Here is a 26,505-nt window from a genome sequence, read left to right on the forward strand (position 1 = left end):
CATATAGCTTCATACATTTTCATATACCATCTCTAAGGAAAAGCTGCCCCTGTCTTCCTCCATATTCCCTCTCCACCTCTTCTTTAGGAGGTCAATAAAGTATATCTACAGCAACAGAGCAGCATACACCTTGTTACAGAAGCCCCTGTGGACTAACGCCTTGCGCTCTGGGCCCGTCACTGACGACGGAGCCTAATATTGAAGCTCAGTTTTTCTAGCCCTCTAGCAAGGCAGAACGAGCCTAAACAGATATTCTCTGTCACATAAGAGCGTTAAGGTGCCAAGCAAAGAAATCACTGTCATTGCAGGATAGGTCATTGACGGAGCTATAGAGAGAGAGGAAATATACAGTTGAAAGGAAGAGGTGGTACCTGGCAGTGGAGCTGCCTGAGGCGCAGAGAACAGTAAATCAACCCATGGGAGAGCGGCACAGAACTGGAGCCGAAAGCCCGAAGGCATGTCCCTCCTCTGCTCAGCCTGATCACTCCCTCAGGGACACATCCTCTATTTTTTCACCGGCTCTGTTTGGCATACTCAGTAGTTTCTAGCGCAAAAAATATACATGCCCTGTGTACCGTGGAGAACGCTTTCAAGTGGAAAGTTTCTTTGTCGTCTTCTACTTTTTGATAGGAGATTGACGTTGAAGCGTTCTTTCACTTTAATTTACCTTTCACCTTCCTCTACCTCCCACCCCTCTCATCCATCATTCATCAAATTCTCACATTTCCCCTCCATATTCAAACCATGAAATGAAGTCAGCTTTTCTGATTAGTGTATTCCGTGTTTGGTTCTTCAGTTCCACCCTGTAATCTGACTGAAGGCTAGTTGGAGATAAAGCAGGATTAGACCTCCAGCAGAGTCACAGTGACGGTGTTTCTTGTTTATTTATTTTTTTGTCTCTCTCTCTTTCCGTCCCGTCTTCTTTTTGCTCCAGGATAAGTCTTTGTACCACCTGGTGAGCAACGGTTGCATGGACTGTAGCCCCGGCGATAAGCGGATTTTCATGAACAAGTGCGACCCCGAGTCTGAAACACAACAGTGGATCTTCCAGAAAGTCAACGCTACCGTTCTGGACAAATTCAACAGCGGCGCCAGCTCATAGGACCTGGGGTTGTGGTCAAGCCAATCAGCTGGCTTCCACACATACACACACCTCCCACAATCCTTAGCGTGGGCCTGGATGTTCTTACTGTCTGGCTCTGGGTTCCTCTCAAGGTTCTGCCGCAGACTGAGCAAGTGCAGGATCTTGAAAGAGGGGACTGGAAACACAGAGAGACACGAGGCTGGTGGAAACGCATCCACAATGAGCACCTTGCTGGTCGAGGAGAATACAAACAGCCTGGACTCTCTAGCAGGGGTCTAATTTGAGCCCCCAGATGCTCCCTATACATTAAAAAAAAGTGCAGCTTTAGGACTTTGGAAGTGGAGTCCAGTGAAAGAATGTTCTGTATCAGTCCTTAAAGATTGCATGGGGGATTTGTACAAAACCAGAAAGTTTGCTCTATGATTTTTTTTTTTTTCTTTTTTTCTTTTTCTTTTCTTTTTTCGTAACACTATTTATTTTTCTCTGGGATTGTTTCGACTGTATATTTATTTGTATTTATTTGGTGCCTTTTCCAGATTTAAGTTATGTGTATTAACTCTGTTTTATCATCTCTTGTACCTGTTAGAGTCAAACTTGGGTCGAGGTGTTGGGTTGACCTAATTAAATGAGATCTTTGACTTTTTCAATGGAATCTATCTTGTTACAGAGTTTCTCGTCTATAAATAAAGCAGAAAATGAGTGGATGTGTGCCTCTTTGCCTGTGTGGTCTGTATTTGTCGTGCTCATAAAGGATCTCAAAAGTGGTGCTTTGGCTCCCTCTGGTGTTGGGCCATTTTTTGTGTTCGATATCATTCTTGCTTTTAAAACTATAATATGTTATTTCACAATAAATTCACTAAAACTGGAGTCACTCCTCCATTTGTAATATTCCACTACTTGATAACAAAATGTGGTGTGCATCGCTTTAGTTAATGGCTTTTCAGCGACACCAGCAATTAATATTATAAATGTCCTTGCTGCAAGGTAGAAATGTGTCATTTAGGACATTCGGGACAATTTAATATAGGTTTTGTTGCTTGTGTGGTGTTTGACAGCCTGTCTTACCCACTCAGTATGAATACAGACTAAATACATAGCAGATAGTTTTTAAATATTTAATTGGTACGTTTTAATCGAAACTGCTAAGTTGTCACAAGTGCTATTAAGTCATTTCATGGTTCAAACTAATGACATGTGGATATCATCAAATAACCAGTTCATTTAATAATTTAAAATACATGCATCATATTTGTTTATTTTTATAGGGTAATCATGATGAAACCACAATTACTTGCATAAAGACTAGAGCCAGCTACATAATGGTATTCGAAAGGAAAGGTGAACTGTGTTTTAGGGCAAGGTCGTTTTTCATGAATGTAAAGTAAGGGCAAGTTGTGAAATGTTTTAGAAGTTTTATACAGAGTATTAATTAACATCACTGTTGGCTGTTTAAAATATTGGATAATTAAAATGATTGTAGTGAATGTTTCATTTATTTAATATCTGCTGACTGACAAAGCATCTTACTGGCTTGCTGGATCGAGTTCTGATATCAGGAGTAAGTGAAAACTTTTTGAAAATACATGCTCAAAAAAAGTCAAAAAATACATGGTCGCTATCTCTATCCTGAAAATCTAGTCTGTAAATCAGAGGTGCGTGCTTCCGTTCTTAAACACTAGGGGGCGCTTATCTCCTACAAATGTATTATCTTTCTGCGAGTGCTTTATCACTGATACAATCAAGTTTAACGTTACAAGCCGAGTGAAATATATCATAAACATATGCTCTTTGTATGTATATATATATTTCAGTGTTTTTCATTCTCATTTTCATTTATTTTGTTACATTGCGCGCTACGGATCTCGTGTTGTCGTGGCCGAGTGGTTAAGGCGATGGACTAGAAATCCATTGGGGTCTCCCCGCGCAGGTTCGAATCCTGCCGACAACGAACCTTTTATTTGCTTCTGACTGAGTTCGCTTCAGCGGCTTTAGTGCACTGCGCAAACTCCGAGCATGGGTCGCCGTACTTAACAACACGGTGCGCACATGGACGTCGAGCTTCCCGTCAAGACATTCTGGTGTGTTTTTAACTGAAAATGCATGTGTTGCATGAATTTATCTTATGGCTTACCATGCCATGAACTGTTACACAGTTCGAAAATGAATCTCGCTCACGTTACTTTTCTGAAGTTAATGAGGACATACACGTTTACATGAAACAACTTCATATAGGCCTACATAAATTACATTACAGTGACTACAGAATAATCAAACTTAAATGACATTTCATTTTCATTGCAATGTTTAATATTTGTGTTAGAAAAGCATGTTAATGCTCTTATGTTAACAAGGGTGCTGCTAGCAAACATTAACGTGCAATTTTTTTGTAAAAACTAACCAAAACCTATGTAGTGCACGCATACGTGTAGTGCACGTGCGCATTTGGAGAGTTTCTTTCCCTGTGTGATTCAGTTTATTGCATTAAGAAAGATATGGGGACGAAAATATATTAGTACATATATTATTTCGTATCGTTAAAATCACAGGAAGAGTGATTCTGTTTGCTTCGTGATTACAAACAAGAAGTTAATAGTAAGTTTTACGTCTTAGACAAAATTTTCCAAATTATTCCAAAAAGGCCCCGTGCTGTTTTGAGTCTCTGAGCACGATGACTATGTTTTTTTTTTTTAATAAATCAACAATTTAAATGATTCGGTTGAATTGCGATTAAACAGCGACTTGCTGCCACCTACTGGCAATTTTTAATTTCACATTTAAATAACTGCAAACCTGTAACCGCAGCTTAAAGCCCTCCATGTCCCTCTCATTGACATTAAACAGTGTATAAATACATCTAAATGCTTCAGATGCAGCTTCTGGAAAGATTTTCATTGATTCTGGTTTCATTTGTTTGGTAATTATTTGATCATTGTCTTATTATTCAAATTTACAGATTAAATGTGTAAAATGACTCAAAAGATGCACACTTTTGGGAAAAATGGCTTTATTAAAGGTAAAAATGTTCTTAGATCAATTGAAACGTATGTGAAAAGATTCATTCCTGTTCAGTGAACTGACCACACAGAATAAAGACTATCAAAAACCTCATCTGTCTATAGTCAGATATCACCACAGTATATATATACACACACTCAGCAGAATATTGTCTAATTATCTTTAGCTTAAGGTGTCATAGTGAATGTGGAAAACACCCTAAGAATCTAACAAAAAAGTAGGGCAACCAGACGTCCCGGTTTCAAGAGGTGTGTCTCAGGTTTCTATAACATGAAATAATAAGTAACTCGGCAGTTTTATGAGAGAGAATTGCTCTTAAGAAATTTCTTTGTTCACATGTAACTGTGTATTCGACATTAGGAATGACAGGCCATATCATTATTTTAAGCATGCATGATCATAACCAGGCTGTGCTTCAAAATGCCAACAGAAGAAAGAGTATCAAGAGACAAAAAATTTAAAATAGGGAATTAAAAACAAAACAAAACTGCATTTAAACTCAAACAAGGCTGTTCCTGCCCTGCTCACAAGTTTAAAATCTGCACAAAAATATGGTTTTCATGTCATTGTTTTTCAGGCAGTAACAGGTTTTCTACACGACACAGTGGAGGAGCCTCTATCAGTCTCTGATCTGTGTGCTTTTACCTTCAGTGGGGTAATAGATCTTCAGGCTGTGCAGGGCATGAAACGTCGGTGGAGTATGTGGATATGTTGCAGGGGCATCCCTCTCGTCTGAGGACCTTGTCTGAGCGGTAATGACTGGATCGTTCAACATGACAACACTGTAGATCTCAACAACCAACTGATGAAGGACTTTTTCCAGGAGAATAAGGTTGCTTTCGGACCATCCTGCGTTCTCACCTGATCTTTTTTGGCTCTACAACTTGAATTTTTTTGCCCCATCACTGTCAGGATCTTTTAGGAATTGTTCAATTTGAGAGCACTTACTTGTGTGCCTCAACAATCCCACCACACTCAAAAGACAGAAAAACTCTTTGTCTTTGCCATCAGGAAATTATGGCAATGTTACTGCCTGAAGAACAATGACATGAAAGCCTTTTAAGGCTTAAACTTTTGATAAGCCGATCAACTGCCTGTTTGAGTATAAAATGCAGTTTTCCATAAATTGTCTATTTTCTAGTTTGTCTCTTGGTCCTGCTTCTTCTATGAACATTTTGAAGCAGTACTTGTATCCTGGTTGCGATCCACCAGCGTGAAATATGAATACTTGTTATGTTTCCCCTCGTCTTAAGATTTTGTTGAGGATTGTATTTCTCTAGTTTAATGCTAATTCATTCAAGCTAATCTGGCGCCATCTTGTGACTGAAAACGCTTACTTCGACTAGCCATTGTTATAAAACATGGCTTCAACTCAACTTTCAAAAGCCACCACGGTCACCAAAGTACTGTACAAGGAGAGACTAAAAGCAACCCAAGTACATGATTTACAACACATTAAACCTAAGGAGAAGAAATGTTCTTTTACATCCTCTGAGATTGGATAGGAGATGTTTTTAAGAACAGCAGATGCTCATTCCATAATCTAAAAGCTGCCACGGGGTGGAAAAAAAAACATCTACATTTCAAGCACAACGGAGGAACCATCAGACACAGCTGATCCTAGGAGAGAAGAGATCTCAAAGGTAAACTAATTAAACCAGAAACATACTCTGGTGCCAAGCCACAGAGAAATTTGAAAACAATACTTTATGCTGGATTCTGTATCGAATGGGTAACCAATGAAAGCAATACAGAAGTAATATGGTCTCTTTTTTTGGTACCAGTTAAAAGCCTAGAGTTCTGAACCAGCTGCAGACGAGAAGTTGAGGCTTGGCTCATGCCCGGATACAAAGCATTGCAACAACCCAAACGAGAAGACAAAGACACGAACAGCCTTTAAACTTTTTAAAAGCAGCATTTAATTGGCAATTGATTTAAAGTTTTTTTCCACATGAAGCAATAGCAGATTGTCTTTTTAAGCAGTCAGCTTGAAAACATTTACATGTTTAAAGACAGACGTTAGACGCACTTTAAATATAGAACATAACAAAGTGACACCTGGGGAACCCAGCTGGGGGCAAATCAAACAATCAAGGGCAGAAACTGGGTCACAAGAGGGCGGGACACGGGGCAAACTGTCACAGTATTATTCTTTCCTTCACATTTTGGGCACAATACGTTAAATGCAGTCGATTGTACCCTATATAGTCTCGTTTTCCGTATACTTTTATTTTTGGGCTCATAATAAAGTCATCTAATAGTACGCGAGAGAGTCAGTGGTAATATCGATGCTATTGGTAAGTGTTAGAAGAGCCCAGATTAGCCGGACACTTAGCCTGCTCCAGACCACGTTAGTTTTGAAGCATAAGTTGATACAGTTGGCTTGAACTATGGTAAATTTGCTTTATGAAACCATATCAAGTGAAAATACGTCTAAATTGGATACGCCTGGCTTATTCGATCAACTTGTTTTATTATACAGACCCCCGACTTAAAACTATGGAAAATATTATTACTAACTAAATGATAATTAAAATAATAATTTCAAACTAGAATGAAAACTCTTCAATATTAGACATTATTTAATATTAATCAATATTAAGAGCCATATTAAGAACAGATAGCACACTTGGATCAAATAAAACCATCACGTAGAACTGAATGCTTTGCGTCAGCTGCGCCAAACAGATACGTCTTCTATGTATATTTAGATTTTGATTTGAATGAAAACAGCACATCTTTTCATTGCAGCTGACACAGAAAAGCGTACGCTATTTGCATTCAGCTGATACTCTCTAAAATTATCCTATAGTGCTGAAACGTTGAATAAACTCATTATTTTTGTTCTCTTTAAATGGTTGAATCGCTGATGGCATGGTCTCCCGGTTTTCATTTAAAATATCTTAAATTTTGTTCCAAAGACAAGCTAAGGTTTTACAGGTTTGGAACAACATGTAGTAAGCCTTTAAGGCAGCCAGTATAACAGTTATTTATTTGCAGAACTGTAATTTGTGTTTTGCTTGTATTCGATTCTGTTTACAGTTTTATTAAATCGGTAGAAGATGTACTAAAAAAAGAGGAAGAGTTTTTGGTCACACTTGAATAGGCTGAAAGTGACATGGGAAAGAACAACTTTGGATGTACAATCTGCAAATCAAAAATGATTAGGTAGTATTCGATAATGTCTAAATAATATAAAAATGCTACATTTAATAAAAGCAAGAGTGTAAAACACAGTTACAGCATGATGTTACAAATATGGTTTTATTTTCTTTGCCTTTTTTTAAATGTAAAGTATACTTTATGTATATGATTGTGTTTACATATACAATATTGCAAAAAACATTATGCACAAAATCAGTCATAACAAGAAAGAAAATTACAATATACCATAAACAACCTAACATTTATTACTATTATTATTTATCTCAGCAGATAATACCCGGTTTCATGTATTGGATTTTTATACTCTATTTTTAACACTTTTAAAATAATATTATTTTATGTTTTGAATAAATAAACATCACATAATTTAGAGCTTATTGTTGTCTAATGCCGGGAAATCAATCTGGGTGTAATTTACAAATTGTAATGATTCCAAATTACGTGATATAAACTGTAGTTAGTAGCATTGTGTAAAATTTGTGCACAATAATATGTTTGAAAGACAAGCACCTTCCAATTTATAATTCCAATATATAACGTCCGAGTTATTCAAATAAAAATATATGTGTTCATCGGCTGATGCAAAGTTGAAACACTCCCTAATCCTAAAATGATTTTTGTAAATCCAGTGGTCAAATGATGTGTAGTTACCTGACTAATGACTGATCCACATAATGAATGTCCACAGAACTGTTGATAGCCAATAACTATATTTCAGGAATTAGGGGTAACAATTAATTATGAATAAATTATTACTATTGAATAAATAATATGCAATGATGCAATTTTGGAGTGTGATTAGGTAATCCAGATAGCATGTAGTTACTACCCAGCTCAGGCTATAACCTATACCAGAGGGTTACCAGGTATCTAAGGTCACCCAGAACAACTAATCGGCGACCCTTGTTTATCTCTGTCTCTTCGAGAACGAGAGAGAATGCATGCGTGGCGCAAACTCGAACAAAGCCTTGTAATAGTTGTGCATAGACGCCTATCCAGCAACATTTGTGGAAGTCTTCGCTGCACGTCACCGCCCCGCACACCTCGAAGGGCCTTTTATTTCTTATCAATCATGCCGCATGTCCGTGTGTTCAATCACACATCCGTGTGTGTTCAGAGAGCTGCGTGGCGCGCGCACGCACGCACGCGACTGCTGGCTTTTTTTTGTATCGCTGTCTTTTCGTTACTGAATCATAAAGAGGACAGTGGGGGTTTAATTGAATAAAGGAGCAAGGAGAGCGAGAGAGAGAGAGAGAGAAAGAAGGAAACAGGGAGTGAGAGGGAGGGACTCGATGTGGCCATACAGGCTGCGGAGAGTTTATTTATTTGCGCTGGCTCCTCTTTTTCTTTCTTTCTTATTATTTGTCAACTGATTTTCCAAAATGAGGTTAAAAGTTGGATTCATCCTTCGAAGTTTACTGGTCATCGGCACGTTTTTGGGGCTGGTTTTGCTTTGGTCTTCGCTAACACCGAAGGCGGTCGACGATAACCCGTTTGCTGGCGTGCTGGTAAAGTATCCCTTTAATTTTCCTCGAGTTATCTTTACACGCGAGTGTTTTTTCGTTGCGCTGTTATTTTCACCGTGCGTTAGTATTCAGCAGGCTCGGCTAGCATGATGATTAGCATGCTAACTGCTGCGGTTGTCATGGAGATGAGCAGCGAGAACTGACCGATGAATTGTAACAGACACAGGCGTTTGTATACGTACCCCGCGATGTAACTAAATATACGTTTCCATTCAGAGGAAACCAAAAGACGCGGGTACGACCGTAAGCCGCTAGCACAGAGAGCTAAACGTCGCTCTCTACATCTTCACAAGTGTCAAATTCAGTCAAAACCCGGAAGGTCGTTATTGTGGTTACTGATTCTTCATTTCACACTAGCGCCGTTTATGCAAAAATCGCGTAAAAGTAAACAAGTAAAATGTGATTATTTCCGGTTATCTTTCTAGGTGGTGTGTTGTTTCAGTACTATGTGGACTAAAGGGGTCTTCGAGATTGAATAGAGGGGTCGATATGCATGCCGACTGAATTAAAGGCCGAATATCAGCTCGACATAAACGTTTATAGCCTAAAGCGACACACACACACACACACACTACTCTCCTTCCCGAAACTGTATGGAAATGCAGGCGTGAGCACACTGACACGTGGCACACTTGACAGCTTTCAGTCAATGGCTGTAACAGCTGTCTGGTTTACCTTGACTTGTCATTCTGGCATTGTAGTTAACGTTGGATTTATTTGCACATTACTTTCGAACAGCGTATATAATTTGTACGGAGTGTCTTCTTTGTTTACTCTATTCCCTTTAGATTATGTTTTGCTTAATAGGTCCTTATGTAAATGTTTGTTTGAAATCAAATGTATATGGATCATTGCATATGGCCTTTTAGCCCTGTAACGCCGTCTGAAATCTTGTCAGAATCTATATTTTGTGAATAAATGTTTGTTGAACCTTTGTACAACATTTAAAAGCAAGATATGCACATGTTTCTTATTTAGTATTGTTTGATACATCAGACCGATGAAGTAGGATATTGTAAAAATACTCGAGGGGGGTCATTTTTGAGGCCCGACTGAGCAAAAATATGCATATTGTTGCAGTTGCATTATATGGTCAACATTCATGATATTCTGCTTTTAATGTAATGCGATGAAATCTCTACAATATAGCAGATATCTTACGTAGATAGTTGATATGCATGCACATTTTATCTGTATTGCCCAATAATGCAGTGAGGATTGAGAAATGGACAAATAATCATTGATTTAAAAACCTGATGTGGGATAATTGATCACATTTTAACATGATTTCTCAAAGTATAGATAACCAAGTAAATCAAAGTTGCTTCTGTTCTATAAATGTTCATTCAAGAATATTAATAACGTTATTCTTAACATAAAAAAGACATGTCTCACAACTTATAAATATGAAAAAACTATTTTCTAGAATTTTCTCACCGCCGCTTTGTCTCATTTATAGGCAGGACGAGATGCAGGTAAACTCTTGCAGCCCAACCTTCCTAGTAATGACATGGCTGACCAGTTCAAGCCAGTTGTTCCTTGGCCCCACGTTGAAGGAGTTGAGGTCGATCTGGAGTCCATCCGCCAGAAAAACGGTGACAAGCCAAACCCCGCTTTCAAAGCCCAGAACCAGCAGAACGTCATCCAGAAGCAATATATCACCTTCAAGCCTCACACCAACGTGTACAGTGAACCTGTGTTGAAGAAAGGAATTCTGGGCAACTTTGAGCCTAAGGAACCTGAACCTCAGGGGGTCCAGGGCGGACCGGGAGAGGGCAGTAAAGCATTCGTACTGGGACCGGAGTACAAAGATTCTGTTCAGGCCAGCATTAAGGAATTCGGTTTTAATATGGTAGCCAGCGACATGATCTCTCTGGATCGAACCGTCGGCGACTTACGGCACGAAGAGTGAGTATGAGCACGCAAGCCATTCTGATTTGTAAATGTATTTGGGTGTGTGTGAGGGGGGGAAAATGTGTGTGTGGGGTTTTGCACATTTTGCGTAATGTTTTTAAAGGCTTTTTCCTCCGATAGATATTACCCAGATGATATCTTCTTATTTTAGCATGCGTTGACTACAGTTTTCATTAATAAAAAATATTTACCCAAGTTTTTTTTAAGATGCCCAGGCTACACACACTATAGACAGTCAGGTCTAGCTTGTTGGTTTTCCAAGTTATTTTTCTGATCACACCCAGAAAGATGAAAACGATACAGACACACCTTTTTTAAACAAGTTATTTCACAGACATTGTAGATGACGAACAACCTGCTTCTATAGCCACGTCATTTCTCTCTCTCTCTTTTTTAAGTTCCCACTAACAAAAAAATACCTATTATTTTATCACTGTAGCATCATAATATTCATGACGTAACACTATATAAAGAGGAAGTAGCTTGGCGAATATCTAAGTATCTTCTGATAGAAAAAGGGAACTGTGTCGCCGTATACACTTTTTTTCACTCAAGAGGACAGTCAGTACTCAAAAGATAATGTGCTGCACTCTGTTACTAATGTTCCAGACGTTAAATAGGATCGGCATTATGCCCATAATTCACCCACCAAAATGTTGTTTGGCCACGTCACAGCTGAATGATAAGCTGTAGTCGCTCTCATTAACTCCCCTCAAGCTGGAAAGCTGGATTATCTGCCTGAGACTGCTTTATACATTTATACAGCTTCAGAAGGGACTGTAGAGGTTTTGAGAACAGGTCTAACTTCGTATCGGTCCCCTGTAGGTCGTCCAGTTTGGACACAAACTCGTTTTATCGTTTAAAATAGGACGTATTTTCTGACATAATTATAAAATGGTCGGTCCTCACGTTTGTTGTACAATTAATACAAGTTGAGTTGATAGTCAAAGAAACATGCTGCATCAGCAGTTTAATCATTACTGCAGTTATATGGCATTGTAGTCAGTGCCACTCCTTTTACAGAGAGCTTGAAAGGTGGGTTTTAAAGAGAGGGTTCACCTGGACAACACATGGTCATATTTTACTTACAGCATTCTTCAAAACGTCTTACACTATCATACAGGTTTGAGTAAACGATGACAGAATATTCTTTTTTTTCGTGAACTATACTTTTGTAATGAAAATTTTATTGAAATTGCCCGGCATACTTTCTTGAATTTATATAAATCCTGAATGTTCAAGCAAATAAATAAATAAATCAGGGTCATTCAGTTCAGCTCACCTCAGTCATGCTCATTCATTCAGCTGTGTTATCACTGCTATGTGTTTTGAATCAGTGCCAGGATGTCTTTGAAAAATGCACACGCATGCTTGCTACATCTCACTTCCTCGTGGGGAAATCAAAACCAAGCTGCATAGCGTCTGCGTCCAAGTCAGGGCTGAAACAATGTACACTGCTGTTCTTTGGTACAGGTAGGGTGTAAAGGTAAATTTGACTGGGAATAGAATAACTGAGTTTTGCTGGCATTGTCATTATTGATTTGTAAATGGCCTTTTCAAAATGATGACGTGTTAAATGTGCACTACCAGTCAAAAGTTTGGAAACGGTACGATTTTTTTCTATTTTTTAAAGATGTTTCTTATGTTCATCAAGGCTGCATTTATTTGATCATGTAAATGTTTTAAGTAGAAATCGGTACACTTTTATTATTTTTTCATTTGAGAAAGATGTTTCAAATTGATAAGAAATTATGGCAAAGATTTATATTGTTAGAAAATGTTTAATAAGTGCTGTTCTTTTGAACTTTTTAGTCTTCAAAGAATCCTGAGAACAAACAACGCGGTTACCCAATAAATATTTGCCTTCACAACTTTGTCAACATTGATCATGCTAATAATAAAACGGCACATTAGCATATTTCCATCAGTCTAAAGTGTCACATGGTTCTTCAGAAATCATTTGTTGCATCACAGAAATAAATAATATTTTAAACTGTATTTAAAATAGAAACCTATTATTTTAAATGGTAAAAATATATCACCGTATCACTTTTGTCTTCTATTTTTGATCAAATAAATTCTGCCTTGATGAACATAAGAAACATCTTTAAAAAAAACAGTCTTACTGTTACCAAATCTCTCTCAGATGTAGTTACGCTGATTTAGACCCTAACATGATTACATTAGGGCATTTGTATTGGTTGTAATTGTTGATGAGTGTGCACAGTGATACCAACTTTTGTCTGAAGATGTCAGTGTTTTCTCTGAAGTGAGGTTTTGCTACAGTTTATAATTTACTCATGCCTTCCTCATGAGACAAACACGCTAAAGCATGTTAACAGCTAACCATTTTGTTATTTTAAATATGATATCTTTATTTGTTGGCGCACACAGGTTTCTTGAGACAGTCACTTCAGCCTCATGAAAACGACATTGCTCATTTCAATTCAATTATTCTTCCATTTGTTTCATGCATTTAAAGCCCTCCAAATAAGCACACATATAACATGTTCTCACATATATAACATATTCTAGCCTTTAAAGAATACACATTGTAAGAATACACTGCTACCTTTTAAATGGACATCAAATTGAGGTTTTTTTATTATTATTTGAGTAAAATGAGGTCAGTACAGTTAACATTACCTGAACAAAGACTTCATCCGCCACAAGGATGTGGGATTATTTATAGTAACTCATTAACCGCTTAAGTATTTAAAACTCACGTTTGTAATTTATATTCTAGAACAAAACATGAAAGTCCGTGAAAGTGTTCATGTAATGCATATATATGGTATGCATATAACCCAATAGAAAATCTCTAGGGAGCACATGATGAATTAGCCCTCTGAGCTGGCCTACGAATTGACGTCACGAACGAACATTACCTCAGAGATTCAGTGCTAAAGTTAGCTAAAACATGTAACTAAATGGAATCCGTCTCTGTAGTTTCAAAGAACTATTAGTATTAGCATTTAATGGTGACAGCTTGTTCCTGATGTGTGCAGCACACCCTGATATCCACTGAGACTGAATGTCATGGGAGTGAGTTGCTCTTCCAGTTAAGTGGCTTTACTGTGCTATGTAAGACAAGTTAGGCCTTATGACTTGTAACATGGCACTTAAATCTGATGTTAAAAAGGTTAAACTGCCATATGAAATAAGTATTGCTTGCAGTATGTTTAATGGGTTTTGGTAAGGAAATGTAGTGTTTACTACATCTGATGAGCTTAATCAAGCCCTATGCTTAGGCTTGGCTCAGGCAGATCTATGTCCTATTTATCCATGTCATATCCTATATATATGAGCTGCTCAAACTTTTACTCTGAAACTTGAGTTTGCGCTGTTTTTACATAAACCCTTGTGCAAATAACCCACCTGGAGTCTACAAACAAAGCCGAAATAGGTTTCATTATTATGCTTTTTTTCTATGTACACTTCAATTTCATAGCCCAAGTAAGCATAAAATGTCATGTTTTTCCAAATACTTCTATATTTCTACTATAACTCTTTGAAGAAAAAAAAAATATTTGTGCAATTCAAACTCTAGTTTAAACAGCACCTCCAGTCCCACATAGAATTGTCAGTAATCTACTGAAATGAATAAAACAGGACAAAGAAACTTAAAGTTCGAGCTTAGAAAGAGATTGAGGAAGTGTGTTTGGACATTGCTCTCCCTTTATACAGAGGAAACGGTGTGCAAAGTTGCTGTTTCCTGTTTCACAAATTGCTTCCACAGGATGGAGGTGGATGAAGTGTGTAATGCGTGCTACTTTAATACTACATGTTGTACAAGCGGACACCATGAGATCAACTCCGCAACGACATTCACTTCCAAAATAGCATGCTTTATTAAATATTGTATATCTTTTTGTCTGCAGGTGTAAATACTGGCACTATGATGAAAACCTCCTCACGTCCAGCGTGATCATTGTCTTCCATAATGAGGGCTGGTCCACCCTGATGAGGACGGTGCACAGCGTCATCAAAAGAACCCCAAGGAAATACCTGGCTGAGATCGTCATGATTGATGACTTCAGTAACAAAGGTAGTGTAAAGAGAGTTTTCATTTCTTCATCAAACACTTTACAAGCATGTGTCTACTGTACTCTGTGCTTGGCACTTTTTTAAAGACGGCACACATTCTGCTTTCAAATCAGTACAGATATTTCCGTAACTAGAAGTAGTTGCTAAAGCCAAGTAAACAGGCAACAATCAAACACAATATCCTGTCGTCCTTATCAAAAACCATTAAGAAATCTGAATCTGAGAAAAGATTAAAATCTGTTTACCAGTTTGTAAGTGAACTGTTCATCATTGTTTGATTTCACATTAGAAAGTTTTTAGATTTGATTGTTTTTAGTGTGAATTCATCTGTAAATTAGATGCAAAGAAAATGAGAAAATCGTATGAAATGTAAGACCGATGTTTTCTTCCACATTGCAATGTACATCTAAGTGAAACGGATTATTTAGAAAAAAATGTAGGGCAAGAACTTGGTTCTATCCGTCAGTTGTTGATTGGATGGATGCAGATCCACTGAATATGAGCTTAGGGTTTGCTTGTAAGAAAGGGGTGGATTTAAAGCAAACAAAATAGTCAAAATCAGGCCGACACTGCCATAGAGAAGTCTGTTGTTTTACCGGAAGACTGAATATTGACATTTTTATTTAGAATTATAGGGTTTAAAAAAAGGAGAAAAAAAACACAGATCAGTTGGTCACAATAAAATAAAAAAACATGCATTTAGAACATTTAAAATTATAATTATTAATATTGATTTTATTGAATTACTAGCCTATACCTTAACGTCCATCAGCATATTCTTTCTTCTTGGTGTGTTCTGGCTGTTTTGTCTTTGAGCAGTTGCTGGTTTTCAGGTTTAGGAAAGTGAAGAATGTTTTAGTTTTTGAAACCCCTCTCTGGAGAGAGTATTCTGCACTCCTAAGTGAAAGAGACATATGGTTGCCTCAACCTGTAAACGGTATGCCTAAAGACTAATGCTGGGCACTTGTTCATTAATATGGGGCAAGCAGACTGTTACTGAATGGAGATCATTACTCTTTAAGAGATCGCTCACAGGGGAACTATGAATGAATGCAGCGCTGCAGACTTAGTCGATAAGAATCAATAAAGGGCGTATAGGCTCAGAATGTTTCATGCATTTATTTAGTAAGGTCAGATCTTTGTTGTTGCCTCACACAGTTTTGATTTGTTTTTAAAATGCAATCTTTAGGGCTGACTGTCTGCATTTTTTTGCAAGTGGTCAAATGAAATCCACTTGCTCTGGTATAATTAATGTCTTGTGTCTACACTGGTTGCTATAGTAATGATGTAGGTGTGAGCAGTATGCCAATAACATGTGTCAGACAGAAAGCTAGAAGTTGCGCCTCTGTATGTTATATCACTCATACCATTTTGCCATGGTGCTCATGAGGTACGTTAGACAATATAGGGAAAAAGTTTTTGTGATTTGTTTGTATGCGTTCTCTCATCAGTTCATCTTAAAGAGAGGCTTGAGGAGTACATAAAACAATGGAATGGGTTGGTCAAACTGTTCCGCAATGAGAAGAGAGAGGGTCTGATCCAGGCCAGGAGCATAGGAGCCCGCAAAGCCACTCTGGGACAGGTTTGGGCCTCATTATCAACATACGTTTAATGGATCTACATAGATGTGATTTGTTTGTGTCACACTGTGGTTCTGTCTTAGGTGCTGATCTACCTCGATGCTCATTGTGAAGTCGGGGTGAACTGGTATTCCCCATTGGTGGCCCCCATTTCAAAAGACCGGTATGATTTAAGCTCTAAGATGATTTGTCCCTGCTGAAAGAGAGGATTTTTTTTTTTTTTTTTTTTTGACTTGTGCTGGGTTCTAGAAGTGTACCTTTCCTGCTGATTTAATATTTCTAAACGTTTTAAACCATTGTTAAGAGAAACGGTCATGTGGCGTAGCCTAAGAAAAAAAGTTGAATATTTTCATTTCACTTTTGAATACAGGTGAGTGTGCACATCGAGCAATTTATATATAGTTGCACCACATGACATACCGTCTGAACTTTTGTATTGTAATAAAATGTCAAATAATTTGATACTTATCTACACTGCAGTGATCTCCTCTATGAAATAATCCTGTTTTGCTTTTTTTTTTTTTGTATTGGTTAGACCACGTGATTTTTCATTTTCTTTTTAAATCTTAACCTAAATGTATGTTGTGTTAATGTTGCAGAACGGTCTGCACAGTACCGTTGATAGATTACATAGACGGCAATGATTATACCATAGAGCCACAACAGGGTGGGGATGAGGATGGTCTGGCGCGAGGCGCCTGGGACTGGAGCCTCCTGTGGAAAAGGGTCCCTCTGAGCAGCAGGGAGAAGGCTAAGAGAAAGCATAAGACAGAGCCTTATCGGTAAACTTCCACCCTCGCATAAGCATGATCATTAAACCCATTCTGTCTCTCTCTTGTTTTGTCTCCCCCGTCCCCTTGTCTCTGTGTGTATGTATGTCCATGCTTGCTCGCATGGACATCCCTCTTGCCTCTCCTCCATCCTTTGTGGCCATGTTCAGAACGGTGTGCACAGTGCCTCTCATAGACTCTATTAACGGCAAGACTTTCACCATCGAGCCCCAGGGGGGCGGAGACGAGGATGGCTTTGCCAGAGGAGCATGGGACTGGAGCATGCTTTGGAAACGCGTGCCTCTGAATAGCAAGGAGAAGCAGAAGAGACTAACTAGAACTGAGCCCTATCGGTAATTTGGAGCCATAATCCTGAGCTGATTAGGGCTGACCACAATACACATAAGTGGAGAGATCTTACCTCTCACTTATAAAGAATGGTGGTGGTCTGCTTATCTCTGCTTCTTTAACAGCTTGGCGCCTATGACACTCATAAAAAAAAAAAACTTCCTGCAAAGTGCTAAAGCTGTATACTAACTGCTATGAAATGGTCATAACACAAGAAGTGATTTTAACAAAATACTTCATATATTATGACTCCACCGTGGTTGTTCTGGTAAAGTCGTTTCTGCTAGAAGTACTAAACTAACGACACGTAGACCTTCTTTCTGCTTCTCTTTGCATGCAATCTCCATTCTGTCATGTCTACAAACTTATCTCTTCTGTGGTAGTGACTTGGCGTAAGCATACCCAAGTAGGGGACCCATACGTGACATTTTTCCCTAACGCATCCTTGCCAGGATTTCTGTATTGCTTCGATTCAGAGTACCTCAAGAGCCTTTTGAAATCATAAGGAACCGATGTCATACACTGATTGGTCTGAACGCGAACAAAGCCAAAATCTAGATATTATAGACAATAAAGAAATCCTGGCCTGGCCAGGGGATCGCTAATGGCTCTTATGGTCACCCTATACCCAAGTGCATGTGCCTAGTCACCAAAAGGAAAATTGTGTATGCTGCTTGAATTTTTACTTAAACTTCTTTACAGAGTTGTTTTTTTTTGTCCACTTCACTGCAAACGTTTCCTTTGCTTTGTTTACGCCACAGGATTTATACATTTTTGGGCAGTTTTATTTTGGCTAAATTTTAAATCCAAATATTTTGTTACTGTACTGTATGCGTGTGAAATGTAAGGGGGAAACATTCCTGACAGGTAAATATGTGTCAGGTCTCCTGCGATGGCTGGAGGACTCTTCGCAATAGAGAGAGAGTTCTTCTTCGAGCTGGGCCTCTATGATCCAGGCCTTCAGATTTGGGGAGGAGAAAACTTTGAGATCTCCTACAAGGTAAATTTTCCTTTAAATTGTTAGTGCTCTCTCAGTTTAAAATTTGACTAGATCTTTCAAAGTGTGCATACGAGGGTTTCTATCATCCAGATTTCTTCCCGAAGACATGTTTTGTTTGCTTGCTTGCTTTTACTTTAATTTGTCTTATATTACACTGAAATCCCGACACTTGTCTCACTTGTCAATTCCGCTTAGTCTCCTTACATAGCTGTGCTCGTGCTCTTACCAAATGTCTCTACAAAGAGGATAATAAAAAGATATTCACTCAAATCAATACTCAATGTCCATATATTGAAGTAAAAATTAGTATGAATAAAAAATAAAAAAAAAACATTATCTACAGTGACAAGGTCTTTATCACAAAATAAACTTCAGGGCGTTTTATCCTCTGTTAATTGCACAAAGAAACGTATGTATCCCACTTCAACAGTTTGTGCGTGAACACTTTCTGAATCTCTGCCATGTGTGTGTCCCGTGTAGATATGGCAGTGTGGTGGGCAGCTTCTGTTCGTGCCATGTTCACGGGTGGGGCACATCTACCGTCTGCAGGGCTGGCAGGGAAACCCACCTCCTGCTCATGTAGGCTCGTCCCCCACACTTAAGGTCAGCTCAATTTCCCCTCTCTTTTTATTTTTATTTTTTTATATATTCTTTTAATGAAAATGCTTCTCTGAATCTGAACCCTAACCCCCACTCTCCTCTTTGGCTGTTTGCAGAACTATGTGCGGGTGGTGGAGGTGTGGTGGGATGAGTATAAAGACTATTTCTACGCAAGTCGACCTGAGACCCTCACGCTGGCCTATGGAGACATCAGCAGCTTGAAAAAGTTCAGAGAGGAACATCGCTGCAAGAGCTTTAAGTGGTTCATGGAGGAGATCGCTTATGACATCCCTCAACATTACCCACTGCCTCCAAAGAATGTGGAGTGGGGAGAGGTGCTTGTATAAATCCCACAGAGACACACGGTTGAAACTGCTTTAAAGATACTGCCATTTGTCATCATTCGGTCTTTGTCTTTTTCAAAAGATCCGTGGGTTTGAGACCAGCTACTGCATAGACAGCATGGGCCATACCAACGGCGGTAATGTCGAAATCGGGCCCTGTCATAGAATGGGTGGAAATCAGGTAAAGGAAAGCGATTTAGCAGCACTACTTTATTTTCACAGTTGGGATAGTAAGTTGTTTTCCCCTCTCTCGCTCTCGTTCGATTTTGTTTATGTCCTTCTCTAGCTCTTTAGAATTAATGAAGCGAACCAGCTCATGCAGTATGACCAGTGCCTGACGAAGGGGGGAGACGGGACTGCCGTCATCATAACACACTGCAACTTAAACGAGCACACGGAGTGGAGATATTTTAAGGTATGTCAGAAGAAAGTGTGTCAATAACTCAATAACACTGCAACGTTTACAACAAAAGAATAATTGTAATTACATAAAGTTTTGGAATAAAATTTTTTAGTCAAATCGTTCGCACAAATGAAGCTTTACAGCGCGTTTCAGTAGTCTAACAATAAATAACAATAAAATGCTTCTGTTAATCTTAGCTAAAGTATTACTATATGCAGAATTTCAAGTTAAAATATACACCATAGTTCAGACGTTTGTTGTAATTTATATAACATTTTTGAAAGAGCATTTTATTCTCAGCGAGGCTTTATTTATTTGTTGGAAAATGTATTAAAAACAACAATATTGTAAAATTGAACAAATTTGAATAGATTTATTTCTATGATGAGATGATGGAGAGCTCTTTTTCTTTCTTTCTTTTTCTTTTTCTAAAGCTGATATACATATATACATCTTGATTTCAGAAATTTTTTGTGAATGCAATGTTCAAAATAACAGCATTCATTTGAAAAAAAAAAAAAGTGTTTTTTTTATAATGCAAAAATCTTTACATTTATTTCAGTATTATTTCATTTAAAAGTTCTGAAAGCTACACTTTGTAACTTTTGGCACTCCAGCGGTTAATAAAGAAAACTGCTTGATTCTTGCGGAAGAACATTGTAGACTGGGAAATTTCTCTCCTTTTGTCATGTAGCTACTGTGCTTTTCTGGAGCGATTGTTGTCCTGACAGGTCTAAAGTCATCCTAATATTATATTACAGGCATACCGTAGTGATAAAGGATAAGACAAAAACATGGTTTGGAACATGGATTCATAATGTACTTGCTCATTATATACATCTGTATATTTTTAACAAGAAAGCTTAGCGTACCTTAATGAATTATGGTACGCTAAAAAGTATCTTAAACTAAAAACCTTTGAATAACAATGAACAGTGAACAATAGTATATGTACACTAGATTAAAACTTAGTAATAAATACGGTACAAATAGTTCTTTTGTTAGGTTGTTGGCAAGCTTTACTCTTGTACTTTGCTGTTACCTTTCTTGATTGACCTTTTTTTTCCCAATGTGTCTGATTTCTCATAGGATCTACATCGATTCACACATATACCTACGGGGAAATGCTTGGATCGCTCTGACGTCTTGCACAAAGTTTATATAGCCGACTGTGACAACAGCAAGAGCTCACAGAAGTGGGAGATGAACAACATTGTAGCCGTTTGAGAGCCAGTCTCAAATGTGCTTCAAGGATAAACACTGACTACAGCAACAGGTTTTACCAGTATACACGTGACTAATTAAGTTTTAGTCATCACCCGAATAACTCTGAACTCTGATCATAAACAAACTTTTTTCCTCCATTGAAGACAATGTTTACATCGGTTCATCCCCAGTGTCCATCGCATGGGTTTTTCTTTGGAATCTGTGGATTGGAGGGGTCTACCTAATAGAATGTTTTTTCCCTTTCACAGAATGTGCACAATGTGTGCTGAGATGAATTGATACCACTTTTGTTGCTGCTCCATTATCAAATACAGGTTGTCCATCAAGTACTGGGATGCATATATTTTTTTAACACTGGACCTTCATTATGTTTGAGATGACAACCTGCCACTTGAACGTCTTTGGCACAATGGCACATTTTTTGCCATATATTATGGGTAAAGAACGGGAGTGGAGAGAGAAAAGGAAAATGGGGATATAGGGTTAATGGAAAAAAAAAAAAAAAAAAAAAGTGATGCATTTATTTTTGTCTACTGCATTAAAACATTTGCTTGGTTGGGGGAATAGATATTTGTTTGTATGTGAAAATTAACGTTTGATTATAATACTATTGGCCAAAAATCATCTTGAGCAAAGTTATGTTTTATGGGCAAGAATGATTGCAGTGTATACATTTTTTGTTTGTTTTGTACAATGTAAATACGATTATTTCTAAATTAACATTTTGAAATACGATGGGCTTCCCAATGAAGGTGTAAATATCTAACTTATAAATGGTTGTTTTCAAGAAAATAAATGGAACATTTTTACCAGTCTGCTGCTGTATGAAAGTGCGGTTTCTAGCAGGTAAATATTTCAACCCTTTTTTTGCCTTTTAGAATTATTGTCGGCCCTTTCTATATATTGGCTTTTTTTTTGTTTTGTTTTTTAAAGGCATAAATTTAAAATTTAGCAATATTATTGTTAGATTGAGTATAATATGGACAGATGCAAAGTAGGCCATTTAAGCATTTAACATTACAGCCATGCCATTGTTAAGTACAGAGTTGTTCCAAAGAGTAGCATGGATTACATTTTAAGACGCTAAACAGATTATAATTAGGTCAATGTTATTTTTTTTGAGTTTCTGTAAAAGGACTACCTCCCTTTCAGAAAGTTTTTTTTTTTTCAAACTCCATTCTTAAAAAGTGGCTACTAAAATGGAAGTTATCCCAGTTAATTAGTAAAAACATACTCTGTGCTGTTTAGGTTAAGTAGACTGAAAAGCATCAGCTGTGCAGCAGTCTCCTGGACGCAGGTAAGCAGATGTCGTGTGTGTGATAAAAAGGGACACCTTATTGTGATGGTATAAAATATACCCAACCTGTACACAGGACCACTTATCACGTGGCCAAACCAGATATGAATCATTAATGTACTTAAAATGTAACTCTGGTTACAGAAGGGGTATTTTTCCAAGATCAAGTCAGCCACCTGAGAAAGCAGTAAGTTCCCTCTTCAACAAAGTCAACCAAATGGATAAAAATAACTGAACGCAAACTAAAAGGTTTTTATTTTTTTAAACACTAAAACTTGTTAAATACAGTTTGCCTAGTCTATTAATCATTATATTTCAATAATCTTACTCAACTAAGCAGCACTAGCTGCTAGGAACTTAAACGTGGTCTGACGATACAGAAATTCTGCAAAATTCTTTTAATAAGTCAAAATTGCACACAGTGAAAAGGGGTATTGGTCGTAATATACAAAAAAATTTAAAAAAAAAAAAAAATTCAGTCTACACAACTTTAAAGCTCGTTTTAAAAAATTGAGACACTACACAAATCCAAACTGTTACTTTTGTCTTAAAATGGCAGTAGAAATAATATCGAACAGGGAAAAGAAACCAAAGCAACCACAGCTATCAAGACAAAAAGCAGTGCTTAAAAAAAAAGCTGTTACATTTACAAAACAGCACATGACCTCAATATGTATTCGATTATACACATTTCTGTACATGTATTGAAAAAATTTAAATGCTAAAAAATGCATTCACATTGTTTTGCAAACAACTCAGCTCAAGTTTTCCTGATTAATCGTCATCATCATCATCATCATCCTCATCCTCTTCTTCTACATCTTCCTCTTCGTCATCATCATCGTCGTCATCGTCATCGTCAGCTTCTGCCTTCTTTCCTGCTGGCCGGCCAGGTCCACCCTTCTTGCCGCCATCTGCTTTTCCTCCTTTGGCGCGATATGCAGCAACATCCTGGTTGGAAATTACATGTCAATACGAGCTAAAAAGGCAAATAGTTATCGGAAGGGCCAAAAATTGTGCCGACCCTTACCTTTTCATACTTCTCCTTGAGCTTCATGGCCTTCTGCTCATAAGGAGACTTTTCCTTTGGTGAAAGCTTGGACCACATGTCCCCAAGCTTCTTTGCAATGTCACCAATAGAGATGCCAGGGTTGTCATTTTTCACCTTTGGGCGATGGTCAGAGCAGAAGACAAAGAAAGCGGATCTGATGGGGGGAAAAAAAATAAAAATTATACTCGAGTCAAAACATCAGAAATCTCCCGGGGCCATTTGAACACTACTCACGGTGGTCTCTTGGGAGCATTTGGATCCTTCTTCTTTTTCCCTCCCTTTGCACCTTTAGGAGGCACGTAGTTTTTCATCTCTCGGTCATAGCGAACCTTGTCGTTTTTGGCCATTTCCTCAAACTTGCCCTTCTCCTTTGAGGACATGGTCTGAAAAACATGAGACTATGATTAGGTTCTGCCAGGCGCAGTGTGTGGCTCTTTATCCTCCCGCCCTACATTTGCCTCAGTCACTTGAGTAACAGATGCATCGTGTAATTCTGCCCCACCCCCCCTAACAACAACAACCACCCCCCGGAAAAACATTGCAGCCCTTCTGTTCAACTCACCTTCCATCTTTCGGAGCACTTCTTGGAGAACTCTGCAAAGTTCACAGAGGTCCCTGGGTTTTTCTTTTTGTGTTCCTCCCGGCAGGTTTGCACGAAAAACGCGTAAGAGGACGTCTTTCCTCTGGGCTTATTAGGATCTTTACCCATGGCTGTGATATGCTAAAAGTGATAAAAACACCAAAAACATTTAAAAAAAAACCCATTAATAAGCAGCATGTATTGTTAGTAAAAACACCCGTTCGAGTTTCGCTTTGTACTCCGGTAAAGCAACAGAAATGGTCGCTCACTAAACGCTAGTTAATCCGATCAAGTTCCTGCTTCGTTTCCACCAGATCACTCAACTAGAACAATAAGCGTCCCTCCATTTTGTTTTCCCGCCTAAACTGCAGGAAATATGCTTTAGATTGTCTGTCGGGGGCTAATGGGTTCAGATTCTATGCGTTAAAACGAAAATAAACCCACAAAGTAGCAAGGCGTACTACTTCGGGGGACTTTTAGCTGCTTCGGGCTCAGTACACAGGCGCCGCGCTCCATTACGACCTCAAACTCCCAGCCAGTCATGGCTGCTTACGCTCTTAACTTCACAAAATCACTAAGCTGCTAAAACCCCGGGCGATCTAACGCTGACTGTTCACAGAATTAGCAAAGCTACAGCTAAGACGCAAACAAATTTTCCTCATAAACAACACCTTACTTATTTTAAACTAAAATTATAGTAACGTCTTAAGTTTCGTATAAAATGTTTAATTCGCTCAATAAATAATCACGACAGTGTACATCATCTTTCTTACACTCGCTCGACAAAAGCTCCATTAAAAAAAAAATAAAACAAAATTGCTAGATGAACCGAGACATGCTTACCTATAATCAGCCTCAACTGCTCGACAAAACGTACGTAGTCTTCTTGTAAACTGTTTTGTCGCTGTACTGCACGGCGCACAAACTTGATTAAATGCCCATAGACTCCACCCTCGGAGCTCTCATTTGATTGGTTGGGACACGTTCAAATTTGAATCGGCAACGTTCTAGGAGCGGTATTTAATTCTCATTGGCTGTCTGTGACCGCAGTCAAGTTTCTTTGTGAAAATTAGATCCAGATGACGACGCCACTGATCCCGTCAGCTATTGGTTAAACTGGGGATTTAAAATAATGAGCGGTAAGTCTTTGAATCAGGAAAATGCACCTCAGTTTTATTCTTTTTTTAAACCAATATCTGAATCAAATGTGAATAAGTTGGACACGCTGAGTGAAAGTGTTTGAGGGATGATCGAACAAAAGCGCGTTCAGGTTTTGCGGTAAAGTTTGTAGCGATTTAAACAGCGCCGCGCCATATGGACAAAAGCTGACTTCTGTGTTGCTGCTTGTTTGAAGACGGCATGCCTTGCACCTCACACCTCCTCATGCATTAAAGTATATGTTAAAACCATCCCACGGCTATATTTCGATTACTTTTAACCCACTTTTCCCGATGTGCAATTTTTTAGTATTTTCTCATTTCTAGTCAGGTATAGATTTTCGTATTAGTGTTCTTCGTGTTAAGATTTGTCGCTTAAATAAAAAAAACTGAAAACCTATATTTTTAAAGTCACCCCGTTTTCGTATTTTTGACGTGTTTCGCAGGTACTGCTGCTCTCTATAATATACACGTTTAGTGACGTTGTTGTTGCGTTGGTAAACATACATGATCACGTGATACTTTGACCCTTTGTGAGGGGAAAGGGCGTTTTTGTTCACTCTGAATATTATAAAATATTTAAAACAGTACAACAGAAAATAGTGCACTGCATAGTTCACAAACGCATTCTTAAAACCGGTGTATATCAACAAGCATTCATTTTAACCCTTAATATGTAAACAAAGTCCGTTGTTCATTATTATAGCACAATAAAAAGCAGAACCTGTAGATTGTTATTGTTAGCTGCCGTTGTCTCAGCAGACTTTGTGTCGGTTTTAATATCACAAACACGCACACATACGTGTAAATGTGCCAATGCAATTTGTAATAAATTAAGGACAGGCTAGTATATTTAGCTGAAGTCTCAGTATGGGCACTTGGGCAGTTTCAACCAGTTCCATGCAACGTGTGGCCATAAAGATTCATTGTAGAAAACACCCTCAGCTGTTCTGTTCAGACAACTGAAAGGCCAACGGGGGGATGGACAACTGGAACTGAAATGTGTTTGAAAAATAAGGGCAGTAGATGTATAGCGTTTAACAAAAAGATATATATATATAGTATATATATATGAACCAAAAATATATTTGTATGCAAACTTTCTAAATATAACTACATGTACACAAACATTTTATATCTTTTTACAAAGTCACGGATTATGGATGTAACCGTGATGGGGGACTAAATGAGGACATTAGCATGACACTGTTACCACCTACGTTTTAACATTTAAACAGTACCTGAATCACTTCTCTCCACCTTTTGCCATTGGATTTGAATAGGCTGAGACAATTGAAGTGTTAAAACAGTTAACCAAATGGCTCTGTAAGTACCCTGAGCACAAAAGGCGTGATTGAAAGGCTGATTCTAGTCTGAATTGTGGTCAAATAAGAGGA

The 26,505-nt window shown here is 38.1% G+C and overlaps 3 protein-coding genes and 1 non-coding gene across 6 annotated transcripts in view; 3 read left to right on the forward strand and 1 right to left on the reverse strand.

Moving 5' to 3' along the window:
* galntl6 (polypeptide N-acetylgalactosaminyltransferase like 6) overlaps positions 1–1,788 on the forward strand; it is a 146,450-nt gene extending 144,662 nt beyond the window's left edge. For both annotated transcript variants that reach the window (XM_043241787.1, XM_043241715.1), the window contains one exon: positions 935–1,788. In XM_043241787.1, the coding sequence (XP_043097722.1) occupies positions 935–1,102 (168 nt within the window). In that variant the 3' untranslated portion in view covers positions 1,103–1,788. The remainder of the gene's footprint in view (positions 1–934) is intronic.
* Positions 1,789–2,950: 1,162 nt separating this feature from the next.
* trnas-aga lies at positions 2,951–3,032 on the forward strand. The gene has a single exon. It is a non-coding gene; the product is annotated as a tRNA-Ser (tRNA).
* Positions 3,033–8,356: 5,324 nt separating this feature from the next.
* On the forward strand, positions 8,357–21,838 carry galnt7 (UDP-N-acetyl-alpha-D-galactosamine: polypeptide N-acetylgalactosaminyltransferase 7). 2 transcript variants are annotated; one of them, XM_043233850.1, is made up of 12 exons: positions 8,357–8,772; positions 10,250–10,698; positions 14,586–14,752; positions 16,203–16,333; positions 16,415–16,494; positions 16,931–17,113; positions 18,332–18,449; positions 18,930–19,052; positions 19,166–19,384; positions 19,476–19,574; positions 19,680–19,808; positions 20,886–21,838. In XM_043233850.1, exons 1-12 carry the CDS (start codon positions 8,647–8,649, stop codon positions 21,021–21,023), a joined length of 1,962 nt encoding a protein of 653 aa, XP_043089785.1. In that variant the 5' UTR covers positions 8,357–8,646; the 3' UTR covers positions 21,024–21,838. The 2 variants fall into 2 exon arrangements, with proteins under 2 accessions (XP_043089785.1, XP_043089775.1); XM_043233840.1 differs by lacking the exon at positions 16,931–17,113 and adding an exon at positions 17,272–17,454 and having other exon boundaries at positions 8,359–8,772.
* A 714-nt stretch (positions 21,839–22,552) lies between these two features.
* Positions 22,553–24,898, reverse strand: hmgb2a (high mobility group box 2a). The gene is made up of 5 exons (XM_043234009.1): positions 24,795–24,898; positions 23,934–24,092; positions 23,606–23,754; positions 23,351–23,525; positions 22,553–23,271 (listed from the first exon to the last, which is right to left on the reverse strand). Exons 2-5 carry the CDS (start codon positions 24,078–24,080, stop codon positions 23,095–23,097), a joined length of 648 nt encoding a protein of 215 aa, XP_043089944.1. The 5' UTR covers positions 24,081–24,092; positions 24,795–24,898; the 3' UTR covers positions 22,553–23,094.
* Positions 24,899–26,505: the final 1,607 nt, after the last annotated feature.

This window comes from Puntigrus tetrazona, chromosome 1 (assembly GCF_018831695.1).
Source record: "Puntigrus tetrazona isolate hp1 chromosome 1, ASM1883169v1, whole genome shotgun sequence".
NCBI classification, from domain to species: Eukaryota; Metazoa; Chordata; class Actinopteri; order Cypriniformes; family Cyprinidae; genus Puntigrus; species Puntigrus tetrazona.

Excerpts from the sequence above, each read along its gene's own strand:
- galnt7 (XM_043233850.1), top strand. The coding sequence starts at position 8,647 with ATGAGGTTAAAAGTTGGATTCATCCTTCGAAGTTTACTGGTCATCGGC. Across the intron at positions 8,773-10,249 it reads ACCCGTTTGCTGGCGTGCTG|GCAGGACGAGATGCAGGTAA; the intron begins GTAAAGTATCCC and ends TCTCATTTATAG. Across the intron at positions 16,495-16,930 it reads GCCCCCATTTCAAAAGACCG|AACGGTCTGCACAGTACCGT; the intron begins GTATGATTTAAG and ends TTAATGTTGCAG.
- hmgb2a (XM_043234009.1), bottom strand. The coding sequence starts at position 24,080 with ATGGGTAAAGATCCTAATAAGCCCAGAGGAAAGACGTCCTCTTACGCG. Across the intron at positions 23,526-23,605 it reads AATGCTCCCAAGAGACCACC|ATCCGCTTTCTTTGTCTTCT; the intron begins GTGAGTAGTGTT and ends TCCCCCCATCAG. Across the intron at positions 23,272-23,350 it reads TCAAGGAGAAGTATGAAAAG|GATGTTGCTGCATATCGCGC; the intron begins GTAAGGGTCGGC and ends ATTTCCAACCAG.